The 25,834-nt window shown below is 38.3% G+C and overlaps 1 protein-coding gene across 2 annotated transcripts in view; it reads left to right on the top strand.

Annotated features, from left to right (window-relative positions):
• Positions 1 to 22,730, top strand: part of PRKCE (protein kinase C epsilon) — a 292,509-nt gene extending 269,779 nt beyond the window's left edge. Inside the window, exons 14-15 of one of the 2 annotated variants that reach the window (XM_032102808.1) lie at positions 468 to 614; positions 19,500 to 22,730. In XM_032102808.1, coding sequence (XP_031958699.1) covers positions 468 to 614; positions 19,500 to 19,646 — 294 coding nt within the window. In that variant the 3' untranslated portion in view covers positions 19,647 to 22,730. Of the gene's footprint in view, positions 1 to 467; positions 615 to 8,416; positions 8,447 to 19,499 lie in introns of those variants that run through there. The other variant, XM_032102809.1, reaches the window with a different exon arrangement.
• Positions 22,731 to 25,834: the final 3,104 nt, after the last annotated feature.

Genomic DNA, 25,834 nt, shown 5'->3' with positions numbered 1-25,834 from the left:
GATGCTAATGGTATACTAAAAATGAATGAGAATGTGCAAGTTATGTCATTGGGGAGATGGCATAACTTCCCATTCTCAACGGAAGCGTTCTGCAGGTACTAATCACTCTGTGTCTCTGGAGGGTTTAAGATCATCTTTCTTTCCTTTAGTACTTTTGGCTAAAGCTGAAACTAGAAATGCTGAAAGAGAATCAATTCCTTTAGCAGTCCCAGTCAGATGAAATTAAGAGGTCTCAACAATAAACTGAAAGAGTTTCCTGCAGTAAATTTACAGTTTGGAGTCTCTGAATCTTAATAGCTTGGCTGAAACCTCTGAAATTTGGAGGGCCAGAAGAAATAACCTTCTGAAAGAGGACTGTCTCTAAAAACCTAGCTTTAAGAATTATAGTGTGTAATTGACCAGCAAATGGTCTCTAGCTATTGCCATTCATGTTTTAACTTTTCCCTCCTTTCCTCCCCACCCTGCAGTTCATGACAAAAAATCCCAACAAGCGACTTGGCTGTGTGGCATCGCAGAACGGGGAAGATGCGATTAAGCAGCATCCATTTTTCAAGGAAATTGACTGGGTTCTTCTAGAACAAAGGAAAATCAAGCCACCCTTCAAACCTCGGATTGTAAGTAACAGTTTGTATAAGATTCAGAGAAAATTTGGTTTGGCAATTCTACTTGTTGGCTTTTCTGAGAAATGAGATTACCTGATGCAGCATTTGGGGGCTGAAATAGTAACATAAAAACAGTGCTGAAAAGATTTCTTTGTCATTGTTTCTGTGAAGGTAAGTGTCAGGAATAGATTAAATGCACAGGAAAATGTTCATGTTCGGCCACATAAACCATGAAAGAGCTCAAGACACTGTTTTAATTATTTTCTGTGTTCTTAAAGATACCATAGCCAGAAAAGATTATTTCAGTTGGTATATACTGTCTATACTTTCTGTGTGAACTCTTTACAGTTCTGCATTGCTGATGGCCACTGGATTTTGTAGTAAAACACAGACAAGAATTTGTCAGCAATAGTATTTTAAGTGAAGAAACTTGAAAAAACAGCTTCTTGGGGGAAAGAAATATACATTATGATTAGATAAATTTATGTACTTACATTTTCCTGGATAATAACCAAGTATTTCTATTTTAAAGTAACAAAAATGGGTAAATAGCAGCCCCACCTGCAGAAAGTACCAAAGTCAAGCAAAAATACTTTATGTATTCTAGTCTTCCCCTGGATGAAAATACTTACAATTAACCAAATGTCACAAAATGTGTGTGGTTATTTTTGTGCTTAAACGTGCAAGAGGCTAACTTTATGATAAATCCTCTGAGACTGATTTGCATCTTTTGATTTCACACGTTCCTAATTACAATGTTTGATTTGCCTGTGAGTATGGTCAAGGTACTTCTTTGTTTCTTTCTTTGGATAGTTTACAAAGGTATTAAAAAAACCAAAAAGCAAAACAAATGAACAAAATAAAAACCTTAGGTCTCAACTCTGAATCCTGAGTTAAATTTAGAGGTAAAAAAGCCCCCTCTGTTCTTGAAGAATTGCTGTATGTTACATGTATTTACTTTGAGTTCAGTGAGATGCATTTCCCCAAGCTCCTTGTGTAGATGGTGAAAGCGGGACTGACCATCCAGAACAGGAGCTTGAGGTAGCTCCTTTGAGTCCTCTCTTGGGGAAATCTCTCTCTCTCTGTAGCTGTACAGAAAAAGCCCAAAGGATTGACAACTGTAAGTGAAAGCCCTTATGAATGCCTTTCTGGGACCAATAGTAAGATACAGTGTTATCACATGAGGAAGGTTTTCTTACTGTATTTGTTGGAGAATGGAAACCTTATAATGCCGTACGTCCAGGGGGAGGGAGGCCTGAGCCAGCCCCACTCCTGGAAGTCGTGCAGCCAGTCCCCTCCCCTGTTGCCCAGCTCCTCTCTGGAGGTGTGGCCAGGTTGCGGCTGGTGCCTGAGCTGCTGTGCAAGTCTCTGCACTGCTGCAGGAAGTGTGAACCCTAAATTAACTGCTTTAGTATTTATCAGAAGCCTCTTTAGTACTGTGACTGTTTTCCAGTCAGGTTCCACAGCTGTCAGGCAGTTGCACTTGGATGTAGCTGGTGTTCAACTGAGTTGCATTTGTGTAGGTCTTCTCTTGTTTTCACAGGAATTTGGCCTTCCGTCTCACCGTAATTGTTGTTGCTTTGCTCAGTATTCATCAGAGTTTTGTTAGTTCAGTTATTAAATCAAGATGAACAATTGCAGAATTATTTTCACTTTATGCCTGCATCTAATTTCCAGTTTCCTTTCATCTAGTCTGTTTATGGGCTGTTTTTCTTTCATGATCAAGATGCACAGTCCCTTTGACAATAGGTATTTTTATGAGGCCTTTATTATTTTTGTAAGTACTCCCGCTGTGGCGGTCCTTAAAAGTCAGAAGGCATTTCATATATCAGGTATTTTTATTCATTGCTGATATAAATGCCTGCTGCCTTCTCAGTGGGGCTTCCTTCTATTTCTAGTAATTATTTCACTGCTGTTGTATTATAAAGACAATCCTATTTCATTAATTCCTGTTGTTTTTTTCCTTTTCCTCTTTTCTGCTTTCTTTAAAGGTATTTTAGTTGAATCATTCTGTTTCAGTAGTGATTACAGATTATTGCAGAGTAGTCCTTTGTATAACTTTTTGGACAGCTCTCTGCTCCTTAATAATTGTTAGGGTGATTTTATACATCTTTATTTACACTTCTGCTCATTTTTCTTCAGGCTACTTCTCTAATGTTGGATTTTCATACTACTTCTTGCTATGTTGTATCTACCAACTTTCTTAATTCCACCAGATTTTATTCCTGCAGGCTAGTAGTTCTGTATGCTTGGATTTTTTTCTGAACTCCTTTTTTTTATAGTGGTAAATTCAGATAATATGTACTCTGTGTTACAGGCATCTCTTATTATTTTCATGTTCTCAGTCTGCTCTCTCTAAGGTATCTTCCCCAGTGACTGGGTCTTATGAGCTTTTACTGATAACTTTTCTACCCTTCAAAAGAGCATACCTTATATATTTATGATCCATGTTTATGATCCATCAGCTGTTTTGTACCAAGTGTATACATTTTACAGTTGTTTGGATTTTATTGTTGTATAGCAATCTTTGAGCAAGATCATACTTGAAATTTTTATTTTTCCTCTTAAAACTGAATGATATATTACTTGGAAAGTAAAGTGTGATACAGATCTAGGCTGGAGAGAAAAATCACATGAATAAAATAGAATTATCAATTATTCAACTTCAAAAATGGCAAAGGAATTTAGGGCAGTAAATTTCAGATGCTATAAAGGTAATTTTGTATACTTGCCAAGCTGGACTAGATTGCACTCACTTTGAAAAATCCTAAGAAGAGGGAAGAAGGTGAACACTAATGAAATAAAATCTACTTTAAAATCTACACAGAGAGTTCTTCTCTAAGTTCAGTTGTGGGTGTAGCATTGAGATTCATTGATTCAGATTAACAAACGTAACTGTTCCATAGCTGTGGAACAACTATGGAAAAAACATAAGTAATGCCTGTGTTTGGAATGTTTTATGTTTTTTTAACATCTTTTAGTATTAATAAAGGGCTGTTGATTATTTAAAAGTGACTCTTAATGTTAAGAGAGGATCAAAAAATTTATTTTAATCTTTTGTTGAGGAGGGCCTAGTTCTGTGAAAAGAACTATGAAAAGAGAGGTCAGATTATTAATCAGAAAATAGACATTCTTGCATGTGAAATGTGAGTGTACATCTGTGTTGGGAAAGAAGTGTACAATATATATATAGTCATCTGTGCATTTAAGTTGAGTTTTGCATGCACATACAGAAGTTCTGCTCATGCAAGAATGCATATATTTACACAGGTAGTCTTCTGTTTTCTGACCAACTGGTAAGATGACTAAGGGGGGAAAATTTATGATTATATCGTAAACACTTTCAAAATAAAACAACACATGTGTTCAAATGAGCTCCAAGCAATGTAAAGTGGTGACACTAAACAAGTACAGTCATTAGGGGAAATGGTCAAACACTGAGGTCCTATCAGACAATGGAATAATCTGCCAAGGGAGGTCACAGAGGTGCTATTGTGGAAAAAGCCTTGCTTCTCTTCTGCCTCACTCCCCCCAAAACACATGAATTCCTTGATTAGCACAGCTGGCTTGCTTTTCTGTTACCTTCCATCCTTTCTCTGCCATAGCAAGTTTTCTGAGGGGCTATATTACATGGTACTGTCAGCCCTGTGCTTCTCCATAGTTCAGGTACATCTCTTCAGCTCTGCCAGCCTTAAGTCTGAATTTTTCAACTGGGCTTGGAAAAAACCCTGCATGGCTATTTATTAGCCAGACTTTTGAAGGTGTTTTTATTTTTAAATCTCATTCACACAGTGGATGGATGTAATTATGTTGCTTATTATACTATAATTATACCATTAATGTTCTTCTAATTTGTACATGATTTGATTATTCTAATGATGGTTTGGAAGCTGAAATTTCTTCCTGTGTCCATCCTTAGAATGAAAATTACCAAAAGGATTTTGAAAAACTGACCTATGTTTTCTGAAGGCTTGCAAGAGTGCCCTGGATAGAGGATTCATACAAATAGCTGAAGTTTAGATTGCTAAGCAGTGACAGAAGTGCCACCCTCAGTTGTCCTAGGTAGAGAAAATGGAAGCAGATTTGGTGGCTCTGAAACCAGCTGTGAAGGGTCTTTGCTCCTCCAGTTAATGACTTGGAATAGAAAATACAAAGGGTGAAAATGCACTTGGGCTCAGTCCTATGATGCATGTTATCTGCCAGCTCTTCCTCTCATAAATCTAGGATCATGCGGCTTTTCAGTGGTAAAATTAATTTGACGTATATATATATATGTATACACACTGTGGTTTACTATATTGAGAGTTTGTTCCATGTAGAGCTATTATATATGTTAAGCTGGTGTAGAAAAAACCTTATGGCTCTGGAGCATGTACATTAGACATCAAGCAAACTTTTGAGCAGCTAGACAGAAGATATTTGTTACATCTAAGCTCCAGTGACTTTGCAGTGTCTTTTGAAGATCATTTCTGCTGTTCTTAAAACCTGATTCTTTGAGCTTCACAGTCTGTCTTGAAATTTTCTGAATAGTATTGTTCGTTCCTGAATGCAGTCGTGACTTTGTAATTGCATATGCAACAGGCACCATTTTAGTGCAGACAGATATCTTTTCTCCAGAGCAACTGCTGTGAGACAGAAAACCCTTTGAGGCATTTTATTCCTCTGTTATTTTGTCACATGTATTCTCCCTGGAATTTTATTCCATTTGGAGAACAACATTTCCATGATCAGTAGCCATAAGGCCAGGCTGTGATTTGCAGCATCATTTATTGCCCAAGAGCCACAAAGACCTCAATAGCATTCAGTGATTCTCTGCTCTCCATCTTCCTTTGTTTCCATGGCTGTGTTCCTGGCTTGGCTGAGTTGGTTATTTCCATTTTCAAACTGCATTTGCCATCTTACAAATTAAAACAATGGTGCAGTAGATCAATTTCTTAACAAAGTTACTGATGTGGTGGTAAATGTGGTAGATCCTGCTTAGTGTTATGATGGTCTGATTCTGTCTGTCTGTACCAAATAACAAATTATGCAGTCATTGAACAGTCATTGAAGCAGATTGCTACTTCAGCTCTAATGTGTACTGATGAATTTTATATTGTTATAGTTCCCTGCAAGAAATTCTTTGTGCCATTTCTGAGAACACAGCTGACCAGCTGTAGGCTTTCCACAGTAAATCTGTGGCCTGCTGACATGTCAGCAACATCAGCCAGTGAAGCCCAGAAACAAGTGCACAAGTGGCAAGAAGATGTGCAATATCATAGTCCCTCTTGCCAGTGATGGAGGAAAATCACTGCCCCAAATTTGTTTTCCATTTGTCTGAAGTCAGTGGTAGCCTCATATGAGCATCAATTTAATAGAATCATCGAATAGTGTGGGTTGGAGAGGACCTTTAAAGGTCATCTAGTCTAACCCCTCTGCAGTGAGCCTAATCAACCATATCAGGTTGCTCAGAGCCATGTCCAGGCTGTCCTTGAATGTTTCCAGGAATGAGGCATCTATCATAAATCTGAGCAACCTGTTCCAGTGTTTTACCATCCTCATCATAAGCAATTTCTTTCTTATATCTAGTTTAAATCTACCCTGTTTCAGTTTAAAACCATTACCCCCTGTCCTATGGTAACAGACCCTACTAAAAAGTTTGTCCTCTTCTTTCTTTTTAGCCCCCTTTGAGTATTGAAAGACCACAATACAGGGTCTCCCTGAAGCCTTCTCTTCTCCAGGCTTAACAGCCGCAACTCTCTCAACCCTTCCATGTAAGAGATGTGCTCCAGCCCTCTGAGGGCTTTGTTTTTGATTTTTGTAGAATTAGACCAGCACAGTAAAACCACTCTCATATTTCTTGGTCACAGTGGCTCAGTGTGCTGCAAGGAGCTGTGGGACAGAGGAAGCTCTCAGGCACTGTGCAGCAAGGACCGTCTCACTACAGGCACACTCCTGTCCTTCCAGACTCAGTTTTCAGTGTCAACCCTTGAAACGTGCATGCAAACAGACAGACTTGCCACTTGCAACTACCCTGTTTTCAGTGTCAGGGTTGGGAAAATTTGAGACACTGTCTAAGATGTCCTGAACATGAAAAAGCTGAAGAGCTCTCAGCCAGAGGGTAATACAAAGCCTGGTAAAACAGATGTTTGCTATATGTATTTCTTTCTAGCAATTAAGCCAAAGTTTCATCACTAATGGCTTTATCAGTGCCTGTGGCAATCCATTCATAGTGTGGCTTTATGGAGATGAAGTGAACAAAATAATCGTATTACAATGATTCACTGTCAACATGCAGCTTTCACAGAACAATGCGTTATTCTAATTTTCTCAATGCATTCATAATTTTTTGGTTTTCCATTCTAAAAGCTCACTTTCCTCAAGAGCATTAAAGACAAAATGAATGAGATAGTCTATTGCAGAACTGTATCTTGCAGTATGGAGCAACAACACCTGCTGTTGGCCTATTCATCTGATTTACTTCATTTTGCAGCTTTTTCAATTTCTATCGTTACATCACTTAGAATATTTTCTGAATAATTGTAGTTCCTTCTTCAGTTCTGACTCCGTAGGGTAGAGAGCTGGTCTAGCAGCTAAAACCAGAGACCCAAGAATTGCAAGATATATAAGTTCTTCCATCAGATTTTCTAGCAACTCATGATGTGGCCAGGCTGCATCACCTAATCTTTTCATGCTTCAGTTTCTCTTCTGTGATAATCACAGGATGCTTGATGCAAAGTTCTGGGCCAGTGAAAAAATATAGCTGTGAAATGCCAAAAAACAAGTGCTAAAGATCAGCCTTTTAAATTGACTGAATGCTTAGGACTTCCCTTGGAAGAGTGTTCTTATGCTACACCAGACCTCAGTGTTAGCAGATTTCATCTCAAATTACACCTCTCTCAGCTCCAGTACCTCTAAGATAATGATAAACCGTTATCAAAGTTCCTCCCCCCTTAGTTATCACTATCTGAGCCACATGGTCTGTATGCAGTTTCCTCTGTGAACCTGAACTCCCTTGTTAAGTCTTGACTTAAGGATGCCAGCAATGTGTCCGCTTTCAGTTTTGCACTGCAGCAAAGGTTTGAAATAAAATCATTCCCAAATATGAAATTCTAGTCGTAGCCAATGATTGTGGGTTACAACTGGAGTCACTGAGCACCGTGAATTTTCTTTTCCCCCTCCCCTGAATGAGTGAAAAAACTGGCAAAATTTTGGCAATCCTTTGCCTATGACTGAACGAGAAGCTGGATGCCCACAGTGTTTGGAAGCTGGGTAATAAGTAGCAAATACAAATCAGCACCTCTGGAGAGTGCAGCTGGGCTGTTTGCACAGGCAAACAGGCAGAGGCCACACCTGCCCCATGGGTAGGTGCCACACTGAACGGCTCCCAAAAAAAGTCTTCAATTAGAGAGGTGTGTGTTCAAATTGCTGCAGCAACCATCTGCTTACTGTGAAATACGGCTGGAATCCTTAAAGAGGGACCACGTTTCTGGAGAAAACTTTCCAATATGCTAGCCTGAAACATAAGTTCTATAATTGCAGATTCATTTTCATACATGAGGGCTAAGAGGCAAAGATTTTTTTACTTTCTAATGAGGGATTTTTAACCTGGTGTTGGGAAGTCATGATACTGTTTTGGTGGGGGTTCTTTGGCACGCCTCTACTTTTTTGTGACAGTAGATTGTATCGTCATCCATGCAGAATTATGACTTTGCCTTTACGCTGTGGGGAAGAAATCCTGTAAAATGCAGTAATCATTCAATAGCACCAGAAGGAACATAGGAAATTACAGGCCAAGTAAATTTCTTTTTGTATAAATGTTCTCTCTTTTCAAGTTTGCTTCAGTGTGAATGTCCCTCTTTAAGGTAAGGCCTTCAATATGGGGAAAATGTCAAGGTAGGTCCACTTTTAGGCCTAATAACCTTGAGGTGTCCCTTCAGTTTCATAATATATTTCCATTCAGTCATCAGTGCATGGCAATGAGCATTTAGCAGATGGGCACGCAAGGGGCTATACTGCATGCCTTTGCATGAAGTGTTACTGCTTAGACAAAACACTGGGGAGTGATCTTGAGACCTCAGACCCTCATGTACCATTATTATACATTGCCCATTATGTATTTCCCACTTGCTGCAGACATTTCAGGCACAGGAAAACAGTGGGCTTTCTTCTGAGAGTGACACCACGTTGATTAATACTGGTGTACAAAAAAAAGTCTAGAAATGGGGTAGACTGTCTTTGTCAAAATGGTTAACATACATCCTTTAGAAAAACTAAAGAAAAATGGGTGTGGACTTTTGGGACGGACTTTTTATTACTCCAACACCTTTTTTGCATGCTGTCCCTGTCACAGGGTATCAGGAATCAGAGTATTGAATTTCAGATGGTTCCTAGAAGTTTAACTTTTCTGCTGCTGGTTTCAGTGTTAACCATGTGGCTGCTGATTGAGAAGCAATGGTTGTTTTCAGGCAATGAGGTTCAGGATCTCGGCTGAGCTTGCTCTAGACAGCTGTGAACAACGAATAGTACCATACTTATGCCCACAGCGTAGCTTAGACTGATCAATCCAGTGGCTGGGCAGGACAGAGAAGTCTGGAATACTCCTGCCTCTTCCCTCAGCAAAGTGAAGGAACTTGGTTTTCAAAGCTTCAACTAGCTTGGCGCTTTGTGCAACCACTAAGTTTGCCCAAGATGTAAGTATATAGCTTTTGAGGAGCCTCTGTGCAGCTTAGAGAAGTCACAAGTAAGTGAGCTGGTATTTTTAAGGGATTTCAGTGTTCGGGTTTTTTTGAATGTACAAGGTTTTGTTTTCCCAGAATTTCTCATTCAGTTAGTCTGATTTTGGGGTTTTATTATCTTCAGTGTCAGTGCCTCCAGCAGCTGTTTTTAGATGTGATTACCACAACACTAGAATTACAGAAGTTTGGAAGCTACTTCCCAGCACTGCAGGTTTCCAAATATTTATAAGTTAAACAACTTTTGTTATGCTTCTTTTGATTCTGTGCTGGAGATCCATCAGTATTTGTTTTGTTTTGTTGAGTCCTGGTTTTATAGCACTAAAATATTTTCATACTGGATAACTAAGTCCATTTAACCATCTGTTAAGTGTACATTGTTAAGTGGTGCCCATTGGGATACAGTGATAAGCAACCAGAGTGTACCTGCTTTCCTTTTGGGCTTCCCCAGAAAAACACAAATTCTGTTTCACTTTCTGGCTGCTTTAATATCCAGTGCAATTTTCATAAAGTTGTTTAAACCATTAAGTGAAATAATCTTACCATGTTCACTTACATTCTTATGTACGTTCTTAAGAATTCATACAGAAATATTTTATTTTTACGTTAATGTAGATAATATATAATATTCCTGGGTTGGGCCTGTTTCTGATGGCAATAAAAGCCAGTGGAAAAAACAGGTAATTAAGAAGCAGTAGCATCTGGCTCTTTATCAGAAGGTGGAATTTATCAAGAAAAAGTCAAGATTTGTTGAAGGCTGGCCTTTCATGACTAGTCCCATCCCAGCTGGAGTCCAGTAAACACTGAGTATAAAAAGAGCTTTGGCTTTGGGTTTGTTTCTCGTGCAGAACTTTCTGTACTTGCAGTATGCTGTGCTAATGCAAACGTTAGGTCTTGCTAGGTGTCTTGGGGTGACTTCGTGATGTGTATATCCCATATCGCTGCCCCACACCCAGAAATTAATTCTTGTGCCTTTCTGTGCCTTTAAACTGAGCCTGAGAGGGGGGAGGAAAAACTGAGCAAAACTTCTTCAAAGCAGTTTGCAGCTTGTTCAAGGTCACACAGAGATAGAGACTTTTTTTTCAACTGCGGCAGGAGAGCGAGAGGGAAGGGAAGCAGCCAGCTTGCTTTTCTTTCCAGACAGCTTTTGGCAGGTTTTTTTTCCTCAACTCCTTTTCCTCCGTAGAGCTGAACTTTTGTTTTCCTGGGACTTTGTTTTTTTCCTTTTTTTTTTCTCTGCTGGACTGTTTCAACATCAGAATACATCGGGAGGACTTTCTACCAAGGCCTTGGCCCTGGAGGTGGGCCCACCACCCCATCCCAGCTCCAAGGAGGGAGAGAGAGATCTACGGAAGGACTCTGAATTTTCCCCCAGGTTTCTCTCAGCAGAGCAGGAGGTTTTATTATTTAGCATTATTATCCTTTTCCTGTGTGTTTGTTAAATAAATAGTTTTTATCTCTTTCACTTTCCTTTGAGGAAAATTTATTTTTTCCGAACCTGGTGCGGGAGGGGTGGTTTCAGCCTGCCTTCTCTCAGAGGATATATTTCTAAATTTGGCCAAACTGGAACACTAGGGTGTTCACCCAAAATGGGCAGCAAAGATTTGTCAATGTGTGTGTTCACAGCTCGGCATACTAGTGCAAAACTTCATTCCTTTGGCATATGCACTACTAGGCAGTGGACTGAAGCAGCTGATGTATAGCTACTTACCTGCGGTAGCGGGACAGGGAGGGCATCTGCAAATGGTAAGGAATCCTAGCAGTTCTTTAGCTGCTGCTCTCCTCTTGTTATGCTGCTGTGCTGGTACAAGGGGCTTTGTTACTGTGGAGGCACAGACCTTGTACTGGCCCTCTCAACAGTGTGCTCCAGAAGTCATATGTTTAAATCCTGCGGGATGAAAGGAACACTCAGTCTAGACATTTGCAAAACCTTAAGGTCTTGTTCCTTGCATGCCATATTCACGTTTGTGAAGGACTTAACAGAACAACAGTTCTCTTGGCTTAATACTGGAGTATGCAAAAGAAGGATCTGAAGACCATGACTGCCCATGGCAGTTTGGAAGACTGTGCTTATATTTGACAAGAACAAGAAGAAAGGGAGATTGAGTTTGTACCATCGTGTCTGCATTAACAGCTCAAATTCCTAGCAAGATAGGGTTCCCACTGTGAAAAAAGCTACGTAAGTGAAAGACAGTCAGGAGATTGTAGACAATGATAGAGAGAGAGATCACAGCCCACCTGTAGGAGAACAAAAATAGGAAGAAAACTAGATGAATGATGAAGAGAAAAATACTCAAGCTCAATGCAGATCAGTAGCAGAACCAAGAATTAAAGTCATGTCACTACAAACTCTGCTATGTCATACTGTGCTCTTTGAATAAAATTGTGTTCCAAAAAAAGCAGTTACAGTGTCTGTAAGAAAGGTGGAAAGGAGATGTATTGAGATGCAGAAGTAGTAGGCATTCATGCATAGTCCTGCTATGCCTTTTACTTAGCCTATGATTTGTATGTGAGTTAGTTTAAAAAAAAATTTAAAAGACAGCATCTTCAGCTGCTTTCTAAAGTCACATACATCTTTATTTTACTCTGTCTTTGCAAAGCCTTAAAAATAATCATTACACTTCAAAATATAATCTCTAACAATTCAGTAGTCTTAGCAATAAACCATCATGTGTAGCTTTCTCCATTTGTCTAAGATAAGACCTGCTGTACCATTTTGCTGCATGAAAGCCTGTCATATGCATAATCAAACTAATTAGCTAAGAGCATCAAAGAGCATGAGTTTCCAGAAATGTAGTCAGTCTTGCCAAAAAATGTGTAGCATTCCTACTCTATGGCCTGTAATGCACACTATTTTAGTGTGTAACTGAGTCTTGGAGTTTTGCTCCCACTATACGTGTTGCTATTACCTTTCAAGCTGTGATGTGTCTTTGCATCCAGCATCACAATACACATGTTAATGCTCCTTGATAGAGGAAGGCTCAGAATCACAAGATACTACTGTATAATTTCATGTCATCATCAGGAAGGTTTCCCTAACGTGGTACTTTTCTTTAAATAAATGTGTGGGTGACTGTGGGCAGAATAAAACGGTCGAAAATCAGTCAGTCAATATTTATTCAGGATACATAAAGTGGCTTGCAATATTTTATTACAACACTCATCTCTTTACTAACATCACGGTCTCCTTAATTTATTCCTTGTCTTTGTGATTGCTTAAAGAATGGAAAGTAAAGTAAATCTATTGATCTTTTACAGAATATATCTGGTCAAATGCCTCAGTGCACAGTTAATCTATATTTGGATAACTTTTTCAGTGATTTTGCGGATATCTCCTGGAAGCCACTGAAATTCTAGGAACACGTGCCCTAGACTTACCAACCTACCTCACTTTTCCCTCCTCTTTGCAAGTCAGCTCCATTGTCTGGATAGTCCTTTGTGCCAAAGTGCTAGGGATCAGGAAGACAAAAAGGCTTCTACATATGTATTTGAGGACTCACCAGCAGGTGGTTCAGCACATTGTCACAGATGCACCAGCCCTGATTCCTGTCATTCTGCTGTAACAATGGTTGAAATGCAGCTTCAGGAGAGCACAACTGAAAATGGGCTAATGTCGGATGTTTGCCAGGATGAAAGAGGGAAGGTGACATTGCTGATCATAACCTTAGAGCAGCTGAGGATACCAGTGGAAGCTTGCCAGTATAATGTGAATTAGAGAGACAGACATATAAAATCTGCACTGCAGAGTAGTTCATAAGGTTTGCAATAGGAATCACATTGTGCAGATGAAGGGTATTTTCATACGTTCCATTACTTTCTCTTCTTGTCTTTCCTCCCCTCCCCAAGAAGAAATATAAAATTGTTTCTCATGGGGTTAGATCTCTCAAAGAAGCCTACCATAAAGGGAAGATGTAGTGTAGGAATTCAGAAGTTGGCACTCATTCCCTTCAATTGTTTTCACTTTACAAAATGCATGTATTCTACCATAGCACAGCTAACGTGCAGTAGCTCTATGTCACAGCTGAGTCCTAATAGAAGCAAGCTCTGAGAAGGTGGACATGATGGATGTTGAGGGTAAAGGACTAACCACAGATGGAAAGCTGGTGCTGAGCTCCCCTAAAGCTCCTGTGAAATCTATCTCCATCCATGTTCTGCACAGAGATAGCTGTTGTGATGCAGCAACCAGGCTGTGAACAAAGGTTTGCTGTATATATAGCAATCTGCTGTACGTAACTCTAGTGCTGTGTACTCAGGGTGATGAGTATGCCCAAGCCGGGCCATAGAGGACAACAGATTCACAGTGGGACTGCTGGGAAAGGTTCATTGCCCAGGCTGTGAGCACAGGGTGGTTGTCAGGGAACCTGCAGAGCTTTGGTTTTGTTTGCCTTGCTGTTTGTTTTGTGATGGTGGTTTTGGGAGGCTCTGGTTTTGAGGAAGTCTGTGTAAAAGTGAAATACAAAGGCTGGCATTCTGGCCATGTAGTCATTAAATGTTTATGCCCCTAATTGTTTAGGTTATTCTTCCTTCCTACTTGACCCATTTCACATTCCTAAGAAAGGGAATACCATTTCAGTATAAACATGTTCCAGCTTACTCTATCACCAATGATCCCTTTTAAAATCCATCATTTTGTGAATTAGTTTGGTGTTTATTAAATATCTGTGTACTTCCATAACAGAGTAAAATATGGACTGCATAGGTTGAGATGCTTTTCAAATACTGTTTCACTATCTATTAACATCTTTCTAGAGTGGCGGGTTTCCCACTGCTTTCACTTAATGTGGTGTCCTTTACACCTGATGAAAGCATAATCTAGGAGAATGAAATCTCACCTTCTGCTTGGAAGTAATGAATGTTGGTATACTTGTAAGAGCTACTTGGCTTCAAAAGCCTTTTTATCATCATAAACTTCAGTTGAATATACTACAGCTCATGGCAGATGTGTTGCCACTCTCCCATGTGTGACTAGAGCAATTAACATGCTGAGAAAATTTAATAACTTATAAAGTTATTTTGATAACATGTCTTTTTTATCTTCTGAAATAAGACAAGCTAGGAAATACATCTAATACAGATACAGATTCTCAGGACATTCAAATACTGTGAAGAGGCATTCTGAGGATAAACTGAAAGACAGGCCTGAAGTGTCATGCTTCTTAGCCCATTTCCTTCAAAATAATAATACTGAATTTATATATATATATAAATATAGCATGAGTTATGTGCAAAAGTGAGTGCTCATTGTAGTTGGTCTCAAATATTTAGAAACTACTACAAAAAGAGATCCAAACAGTGGTGCAAAGTGATCTCTGCCTGTGCTGTGGTTTTTGTTATCATAGTAAGAAGAGGTGAATGAGAGGACAGTGACATGTGAGGTTAGCCACATAACCTTGTGCTTCAAACCCACTGGTTTGGTGTCTGAGTTTCCATTTGTCTTGATAATCTGAAAATCTTATCAGTGATAAGGTATATACAAAATGTTTGAACTCTTATCATCCTGATCTAAGAATTTCTTCTTGATGATACTGTGTCAAACAAGGGCATCATTTACTTCTTACTGAAGCAAAATTCTGGATACAATTAAGTGATACCACGTAATACATATGAGAAGGTGTGACTCTTGCTGCATCTCCTGTTCCTACTGCCCTGTGCCTCTGGAGCTGCACACCAAAAGCTGCAGCAGCCTCTTGTAGTTATATTGAAACAGCATATTGTGAATCTGTAGGACAATCAGACTAAAACACCAAACCCAGTCTTTGTGGCAGTGTTGTTTCCTAGGTACTACCCCCATCTGTTTTTTACCTTCCCTAAGTAGCCTTTGAAGCTGCTGGACAACGCCAGCCCAGTTATGGGAGCCGTTGAGCTTACAATGGACTTGAAAGAGTTTCAGTGATTTTCTGCAAATTAAATGAAAATAAGTAACAGATTAAAGAGAGAGACTTCTTAATGTCTCCAAACTGGAGAATTAATTTAATCTTTGTTAGGCAGAAGAGAGTCCACTGAGCCTCTTGGTCTCATGACACAGCTGATGGGATGTCCAAGCTTTGCTGAGTTCTCTGTTTTGGAACCCTCTGTCACATGCCTTCTTGCAAGGATTTCTGTGGCTTTTCAATACCAAAGGCTCCCATCATTCACATTTGGTTCATGTATTTAATGGAAGGAATGGCAAGTTTTAACTTTCTGCATGTATTTTCAGTGATAAGATCATAAATTTCTTTTTTGCCTGTTGAAATTCGTATAAAGTCATTTAATTATCACTGACAGACGAGGTTGGTAATCCTTAACAATGCAAAGCTTAATAAGCAGATTTTAGAGGGGTTTTCTTAAGCTTGAGTTTGTGACTGCAGGTAGAAAATGAATGTTTTATTGAAACGGCGCTGAAAACAAAAACAGTTCAGAAAACCACTGTTTAATGTGTGCTTATTAACAGCATCTTTTAGTAAATATGTGAAGAAATATGAGGGGGGAAAAAAGCATTTTGACTCAAAAAACCCAATAACTCTTTGTCCAAAGTTGTACAGGCCAACTACAAAAGCTGATTAAATGGTGTTTTGTGAAGAGATAGTCTTTTATAGTTTCTGATATCTTTATCTCTTTGAATAGAATAAAACATGATTTTGACTTAAAAATTGTCATCCTCAATGGGTAGTAGTCATATGGGTTTCTTAGTTCAAGGATGTAGCCCAAGTGTTACATCTGATCAGATCACGTCTCCTGAGTCACACTAGGTCACTGCTCAGACAGGAGACCCAGGAAGTATTCACACTGCTGGGAAGAAGAAAGACAAAAGATCAAGTGGACAGCACATGTCCCACCTGCAAGAGGTAGTCACTATTCCTTCTCACTGCCAGAGGTATTCTGCTGGTGGAACAGCCATCTGTCTGATGAGATTTGGAATTGGAATGATGTCATTTTTGGTCGTTGCCATTGGCACTGCTGCTGCTGTTTGTCAGATGGACAGGGGCTCTGCCCACACGCTGCCTGCAGGAGAGCAGCTTCAGTGCAGTGTGGAATTTGGCACCTGCTGTTGGAAGCTCTTGGGTAGCTGCTGTGCCCCTGCTCTCGTGTAGCTGAAGACAAGATGCTTGGATAGTCTAGAGAGAAAGAAAGGAGCATCTGAAACCTGATGGAATTTTTGTGTGTTTGGCAAGACAGCTGTAGTTTTGCATGTTTTTCTTTCCTAGTACTGTAGTTTCCTCTGTCATCTGAAATTGTAAAGTCTTACCTGGAAAAACGTTTGAAAAGTTTAAAATAATGTGTCCCAGAGTCTTAGGAGCTGCAGGCTAAATAAACAGAATCCCACCCATTTAATTACTGCATTTTAAATTATGCATTTAGCAGCCAATCTAAACATTTTTCCTTTTATCTTCATTATTTTTTTATGTTCAGAGTTGGATAATAGCTGCACTCTGTTCCTTTCATATATTTTCCTTACCTTGCAGATCTTCCTTCTTTTCTCAGCTTCTCTGCTAGGAGACAGGCACAGTCCTTCACACCTTCATCCTGAGCCCTCATGATGCAACAGTGTGTTGGTTCATGCTCTTGGCCTACAGAGTATTCACAGTGCAAGTACATTAAAATAGCAATATTAGCAGAAATGTGGCCAGACCTGTTTTGTCTTAGCAAATGGAGCCTTGCAAAATAGTCATAGCTTCAGGAGGAAAGTGCCTAAGTTTCTAAGGAGGGTTTCTCAAATAAATCTTTCTGTTGAAAAGAAGCACTTGTTATGAACTCTACCTTTGGTCTTGTATGGCTTAATCCACTTGCTTTTGTTCCCTGTTTAATCTCACTTCATCAGTTGGTTAGTTAGACCTCTTAGCATATCTTTGCAATCGTAGATACCTCCATGCTTGTCCTGTTAATAAATTGGGTGATTTACGTCTATGCTGCCAAAACTACATGGAATTGTTTATAAATCAGAGAAAGTAAAAACTTGTATTTCCTCCTTTGGTTTCAAAGTCATATTTTAAGACACAGTAGGCTTTTAAATCTAAGCAAATATCTTTCGTTATTGTTTCAGAAGTGTTTGGGATTCTCTACTGGCAGCACAACTATTTTTAATCAGTAGGATTTACATGCACCAATGTTAGGACCCTTTTTTAGATGCACTCTTCTGCGCTCTTTTTTGTCTACCGCCTTCACAAGTCTTAGTGATTTCTGGAATAAGTAGCTATTGGAAATTAATTGCCCCTGATAGGCTTTGATGAATTTGTCATTTTACTGTTTTAACTTAAACAAGTTTTCACAAATGTGTTCAATATGAAAACCTGAACATAATATAGATTGTATTTGTTTTCAGCTACTCCAGAGCTTATTTGTCCTTGATAGCTAGTGGTTAAAAGTGTGAGTGTAGTCATATTTCTTTTGCATATAACTACAATTCTGAATTTGAATTCTACTTTTTGCAAATACTCACTTAGATTCTTCTGCTTTAGTGAGTATTCCTGTGGCAAATTCATTGTGTGAAAATACCATGGTAGGACATGGAGAACAAGAAGAATGTAGACGCAGTTGCAATGTAATGCTTTTAAAAAATGAGATGAAATTTCATTCTTATTTTTCAGGTTTTGCCGAAATTACTTGGAAAAAACCTCAAAAAGTCCAAAGCCAGGTCCCTCATGCCTTACGCAATTCAAAGTTATATGAGTCGCATACATTTCATGTCTGGTCTTTATGTACAAAGTAAATATTTCAAATGTAAACAATATAAGCATATATATATATGTTTGTTAAGTCCATATCCCTTTCCTTTTAATGGAATTCTGTAGATAGAGGTTGTGGATTTTTGTTTGTCTGCACTTAGAAAGTACTTGGTTTACAAGTGACAGTCTCTTGTGTTTACATAGACCCTTTTTTCCCCTGTATCTATAAAGTTCTTACAGTGTGGGTGAAGGTTGCTATGACTGTTCTACAATTTTGAGAAAGAAAACTGTTTAGTGTCTCAGTAGAGCTGATGAATAAAATACATTTTTAAATTTATATGTTACAGACAAGTTTACCTACACCGAAAGGGGATACATATCCCCTTTGGAATATGTTAATGTACTTTATGATGTATGACTTTGTCATTTTATCATTTTACTTTGCAAGTCAAATAGCTCTTCTATTTCCAGTATCATTTAATCCCAGACATGGGCAGGAGAAACACACAGTTCATTTTCAATGTGTCAGTGTGCCTCCATTAAGGATCACCCAGGTAATTACTAGATTCCGTGACACAAAGAGAAAAGAGACAGCATAAAGAAAAATGTTTGTTCCAATTCCCTGAACCTGAAATATGCTGCTAACATGGAAAATGTGAATACTGCAGGTTCAAAGGAATGAGCATGGAGAGCATTTTCCACTGTAGCCTAGAGTGTTTTTTTCATGTAAATGGTCACAGATAGTCATTGTCATGAGTGGCCTGAGGACAGCAAATCAGCCTCCCCAAGACTGTCTCTGTAAATACCTCTCATCCCAGAACATGCACAGTTGCACTTTGTTGGCCCAACTATGCTGAAGGAGTGAGGTGCTTTAGACTTTAGTGGGAAAATCCTGATGCCATCAAAATAAAGAAGAGTTCTGAGGTGGATTTCTCTGGAGACAGAATTTCACATTTTGCATGGTGCTCTCACTTACATTTGGCTGCATTAGGAAATCTGAGTTGCCAATGTTGAGCTTAAGGATTTTGGATTGAGAGCTGTTGCAAGCTTTACCTGAGATTTTTAAACCTGAGTGTAGCCTGATATAAAGAAATGGTTTACTTAGAGTTGAAACACTAGGCTGTGTTTGGGGGAAATCATTTAAATCAGTTCACTCTGACTCTGAAATGAGGTATGACTATGTTCAAATCTAAGACGAAACAACCATACCACCTTCTATGCCAAAGCCTTTTTAAAACTAGTCCTAATCTCAGCTTCCTGCTTTATCATCATACTGCTATTCCTTCGCCTGCCAGAGACCCGCGCGTCTCTGGGAATTCATTTACAGTATTGCTTCTGTGGCCTCTCCTGAACTCATTTATATTTCTTGCTCCTGTAGCTTCTCTCATATGTCTGTTATTATTTGTGTGAAGTAGCTCCTCTTTTATTTCAATCATTCCAGAAAATTCAGCCTTTCAAGGGGGGGGATGGAGAGGAGGGAGAGCACCTTTTATTTTATTGTGCTGTTTTACCATTCACCTTATTTATATTTCTCTTCTCAGAAAACCAAAAGGGATGTAAATAACTTTGATCAAGACTTTACACGAGAAGAACCAGTATTAACACTAGTGGATGAGACAATTATAAAACAAATCAATCAAGAAGAATTTAAAGGGTTCTCTTATTTTGGAGAAGAGCTACTGCCATAGACAACGTTAGGCTGACAGATGAATGATGCTGCAAGAAGTGATTCTGAAGAGATCATCAAATTACTGAGACTCAGTAGATCAAGAACTACTTCTTTTACCCTGAGCCCATATCCCCAGTTAAAGTATATATTTATTGTTTTTTTCCTTTAATCTTCTGACCTGAAAGCACTCTTAATTTCTGTCTCACAAAGCAATGCAAAATAATTTTGTATCAGAAATTGTGGATGTAACACACTGCCGTATATTTGCAACTTTTGTTTTATTCCTAAGAATAGGAATTCCCAGAGGACAAAATCACATCTTTTCCATAGAAAATGAAGATATGCTACTAAAAGCAATTTAGCAGACCACGTTCTGTAATCATCATATATAATTAAGCTAAGAAGGTGAGAACTGTTTCTTCTGCACTGGCGGTTATGGTGAGATCTGTACTCAGATGCCCTTTGGAAAGCAAAGTCTGCCTTCGTGGAGGTGTAATCCTCGATTATTAATTTATTGTGGAGAGGTACAAGCCATAAAGTTGTCCAGAAAAAGAAGCACATCAATTAAGGCTTTCAGTGAAGTTCATCATACAATGTACAGGAAGCTCTTAGGAATAAGAGACGCAAAGATAACTGAAATTTTATTTAAAGCAAGAAGTAGATACTACATGGATAGATATTAAAGGGCTAAAGAATAAAAAGCCTCCAGTACTTTAACTCAGCTATATATAACCATTTTACTGTTTTTCAGATAATTTGGTGTACTATCCATGTTACCAAATTTAATATCCTTTCAAATGAACCATTAATGTGATGGCAAGCTTGCAGATGTTTACAGTTAATTTTGCATAAAAAATTAATTATAAACATTCTAAATTTGCCTTTTTCCATTGTAGCTAAGTTGATAAATAATTTCTTATTTATATTTATTTTCTCAGCAGTGTGTTACTTTTGCACACTTTTACAAAACCATAATACTACTGTGTTTGTTGGGTTTTATGTTTAAAATCTAAAGAGAAATCTGCTTTTAGAAGACACAAAATAAGGCTACACATGCGTTATGTGGAAATGTGTTGAAAAACTGAAGATCAAACATTCACAAACTGACATTATTGAAAGTTGTAAATTGATATTTTTTTTGTGTATGAATTGAAATGGTAACTCATGTGGACAATATTACTAATGTGAAGTTACCTCCTGTAGATACGCTAACAGTGTTATGTACTTATATTTCCAGGAGTACCCTGTGGTTTGGTTTTGGTTTTGATTTTTTGGGGGTTTTTTTCTGATTTTTTTTTTTTGTGTACATGTATCGCTGAGGTCATTTTATTATATATTTTACTGGACTGAGTGAGCGGTCATTGGAATCCATTTTAATTGTTGCACATGGATTTCCAGCTGCACAAAAATATATATACTTGTGATTGGCAAAGTGGCACTAAAGAAGCTTTTTTGCCTTTTGTACAGGTGAGATTTTGTATATAGTGTTTGCTGCAAGGCCTGTGGAATTCATTGAATATAGAGGTATCAACTGCTGCATGTTCAGGCATACTATTAAAATGTTAGTCTATGAAAGAATAATTATAATAATGTCCATGTGCAATACTCTTGTATGTGTATTGGTTCAAGTTACTGTCAGAAAGATGAGGTTTTTGTTATAAAAGATGTAGACATATATTAAGCTATACTAAATCTCTTGTATACTTCTCTTCAACTCTATTATGACATGATAGAGCTCGGAAAGAGAAAGGAATGTTACAAATCGTGGTGGACAAAGTGTGAATCATTGGCTTTAAGAGAGATAATCTCGGTCTCAAGCAGATGAGTTAGTTTGTGTCAGTTTTGCGTCTGGCTGCTCATGGCCTGTTACTGATGACACCATTCAGTTCCATTTTGTTTTGTTTTTAAAACTCAGGTGTAATTATTATATATATTCTTATGATTATTTCAAAATATTAAATATTATGATATATCAATTAATGTGTTGTCTGGCCTACAAGTGTAATAAGGATCAAGCCTTTAGTTTAATTTAATTTATCTTCAGTAATCTTTTGTACTGGGAAAAGACTAGCTTCTGGAGCTGAGTACCAGCACAGAAACATCTTAATGATCGCATCATCTCAGTGTTTAAATTTCTTTCTCTCTTAGAAATATATTGTAGAACTGCCCATCAATTTGTGTCTCGCCACTGGCTCTGTTTATTTCTCATCACGGTTAGCTTTTGACATCCAGGCAAGAACTGATCACAATGCTAAGGCATTCTCTTCCATGGGTGAGTAGACTGCTAGGAAGGCAAGTTATGGGATCGTGCACTACTGTTTGTCCAACAAGGGGCCTTTACAAAGAACTCTGAACATTTATTTTGAAGGAATAAAAGCATCCCATAAAGCTATTGTGCACAAGCTACGTAGTCTGTATTCCCCTTTCTAACGTGAAGATAATTAGCAAATGTTCATATTTGAAGAGGCCTCAGCGCCTGCAGTGTTGGGTAGGATGCTAAGAGAAAAGTGAAGGAGATAGAACTATTGCATGGGCAGATATTTCTTCAGTATCAATAGTTAGATCCTCTGCCTTGGGTTTACATCAGAAGGTCTGGTCTGTCTGTTACCTTGAACATTTTTTAAAGATAACTCTTAAAAAAGGACATTCTGTTACATTTCTGCCTGTTCTGTAGCATTTTTCTGTTCCTTCTTTGTAAATTGAGTGCAAAATGCCAAAATTGTTGTTAATAATAATAATTATAAAGAACCCATTGTTTCTTGATTTTTCTCCCAAACAGACTTTAAAAATGGAAATACATTTTTCTCCATAGGGTGAAAAACAATTCTCTCCAAAAAGGCTTAAAAATTACCTCTTTTTAAATTATGTGCAGAATAGTTCTGGCTAAATATAAAATGTATTCAGTTGGGGGGGTAAGGGTTTTTTTTTATTGTGAGGATTTATTTGTACAGAATTTTTTTCTTATGGATGTAATTTGAATCTCTTGCCATTCATTAGTGTTATTTCATCGTAAACATTATTACTGTGCCAAATGTACTGTATTCAAAAGGATGTGAATGTGTATTGTTTCGGAACCTAATAAATACAATGATGTTAAATCTTATTTTCTTCCCCAAAGTTTTCCTGAGTATTTCCTAATGAGGAAGAAAGAAAGATGAAGGATGAATATTTTTCCTGTTACGTGTTGTACAAAATCTCGCGAGCTTGTCTTTTAGGAGTGGACGTTTTGCAAAGGAAGGATTTGCTAACAAGAGCCTCGCCTGTGAAGCACTAAACACTCCAAGAAAAACACAGGTAACAGTGTGTGATCACTATTATTCTTGGGTAGTACAACATTTACCTCAAAAACACCATGCAGGTGAGTTTACATACTTTTTCTGCTTACTGGCTACATAATGGTCACTGAGTTCTGACTGATCACAGCATTCTGCTTAGCTGCATTGTTAAAACTCATTTCAGTAGGGCACTTTGAGTACAAACACATTGGACTGCTTTAGTCTCTCATTGGATTGAATAGAGGAATTAATAGTATGCATAAATTTAGCTAAGGGTCACAGAGCTTATTAAATTATTTATTTAGCTTAATATGTCAATATGACTTTGATTGAAATTTGAAATATTTCATCATATTTCAATTTGCACCTTAAATATTTTCCAATTCCATGGTCTAAAATTCTCAACTTCAGTTCCAGTAGATCAGCTATCAGCATACTCTTGCAGTAAATCCAGTTAACAATCTCCAGTTAGTATCCCTGCATAGTAGGTATACTGAGGAGCTTTAAAAAAATTTGAAATTTTATATTGTGTTTTCTGTTCAAATTGTACCTTTTGCATAAACCTCCGCTTTCTTTCTTTAGGCTTAGTCTTCTCAAAGCCACTGAATGTGTTTGGTGCCTATGAGCATGTTCCAATTCCTGTGTGTTGACAGCATTAGCATAATCTTTGTCACACAGACTTTACCAGTTAAATAACCATGTAACTTTGATTTTCTGGCTGTGTGTTGCAGCCTTACAAGCATTTGAAGTCTTAACTTCATCTCACAAACAATAAGCGTCACTGGTCTCTAAACAGATCAATTCATATCATGTTTTCTTGTAATGCTGTAAAACTGATGAACAGTTTTAGTCCTTGTTGATGGTCTGCAGAATTTGGGAAAACAACAGTTTTTTGAAGAGGAATGAGTTGCAGTCTCATTGGCTATCCATGCTGTAAATGTGGTACTAAATGTTCAGGAAGAGAGTCTCAGCAAGTATCTGTCTGCCTCTGTGGCCTTCCAGAGACAGGAGCTGTTAGATCATTTTATAATCAAAAAGACTTTTAGCCTCCTAGTAGACTAGTTAGTTACATGATGAAATCAATAGGAAACTTTCTTTTGATTAATTTTGATAATCAGTTTTGAACAATGTCAACCTCTGGCATGCAAAACATTCTGTGGGAAAGAGCTACAGAGTTCAACAGTTATGTTAAAAATTACCTCTCTGTTTATTCTGACCCAATCATAATTCCATTTTATGCTGCCTGGGTCTTTCTTTGAAAGGGGATAAACCATTTTTTGCTATACACCTTTTTTTATGCCACTCCAGTTTTATAGGTCACTCATACATCCTTCCTCAGCCATTTCTTTTTCAGACTGAAAATTCTTGCCCTGTCTGTCAAAAGGCTTCATAAAGACATATTTTTGGTCATCTGTATCAATTTCACTGAATCTTTTCTAGTTCTCCTGTATCTCTTCTGAAGACAGGGAGTAGAATTACATGTAATATTCAGTATGTGGATGCAATGTGGATTGTTACAATGACTACTGTGTTCTGGTTTGTTTTCTGGTACATTTTTACATTTTCTTTTCTTAATCCAAGTTTGTTCTCAATTATTTCACAGGCTGTCCCAGATTAGTGTCAGTTGTAAATCTAATGTGCATGCTTTCTGTCTGATCATCCAATCGTAATCAAAACAGGTCTGTCCAGGACACAATGAAAATATGTAAAATAGGAATTCAACAAGTTGCAAAATGCTCCTTGGTGCAGGCTTCCATTTGAGCAGTAAACCTTTGATGGTCACCTTCTCAGTATGGTTTTCCTGCTGTTCTTATACCCCCTATATATAGCTGTGATTAGACTGTCTTTCCCTAGCTTGCTTATATTGCATGCAACAAGTATTTTTCCAAAATCAAGATACAGGACATGCTCTCCTCTCCTTCTGTCAACAACAGGCTCTTACTGTGTTCTGGGGTATCCCTTCTTTTGACCTGTTAGCTACAGTGAAGGGGAGAAAGATAAAGGTTTACTTAGCACATTGGGAAAGTGCATGTATGTGCCAAAATAGTTTCCACTCCATCTTTCCTTTTACCTTGTCACTGCTGTGGAATCAGGAGATAAGAACAGCAGCCTAAGCTGAAACTCAAATTGCCACTATAAATATTGTGAAATGATTATGCAAGACTGTCCAAAATTTGGAAAAGCATTAAAGAACTTTAGCATTTGTACACAGATGTTTAATCCTTGGAAAAAAATCAATTGGGAAGAAAGTCATTGGCCTGGAGTCTATTGCTGATCTGGGCACTGAATTGAGCATTGCATACACTTGTCATCACCATTCAGCACTACCAGTCTGAGCTAGTGTCTTGTGTACTGAAGGGAGCAGCTTGAAGATGAGACTTGTAGTGACATCAAGAGTCAGTGCTGGGCTGATGCTTGTCTGTGCCAATGGACACTCTCATTCCTCCAGACCTCTTAAATTGTTACCCAGAGGTGCCATGCATCTAGGATTGGTGCCACAGAGAGGAAAGTAAGGATCAGAAGTCCTGCTTTTGGACTGCACAAGGTGTTAGGTTAACTGGGTCATCTTATGTAGCTGTGCCCTTGAAAACCTTTTAGGAATAGGCCAGACACTCCTCGAGTGACAGTAGATGCATCTCTGCTCAGACATCAAATGTTCCAGAGATGAAGAGACTGGAACATCAACATGAAGAAATGTGTCTAAATGTCAGAACTGCACTTGTTACTTGCACTTTCACATAGCAAAAAATGAGTACAGTTGCCTAAGCAGCCCCCTGGTTTTCATTGACGCAAGTGGCTTAGACCTTGAGACTTCAAAATTGTGCAAAGGGAGAGATACTACTATGGCCATTTTGCTAATCAGCAAACTGAAATTAGGTGCTGTGATGGTGATTTGCTTCTTATTATCTTCGTATAAAGTCGGCAGAAGTGC

The sequence above is a fragment of the Corvus moneduloides genome, chromosome 3 (assembly GCF_009650955.1).
Source record: "Corvus moneduloides isolate bCorMon1 chromosome 3, bCorMon1.pri, whole genome shotgun sequence".
Lineage (NCBI taxonomy): Eukaryota > Metazoa > Chordata > Aves > Passeriformes > Corvidae > Corvus > Corvus moneduloides.
This window is presented reverse-complemented; position numbering and strand designations above follow the sequence as displayed.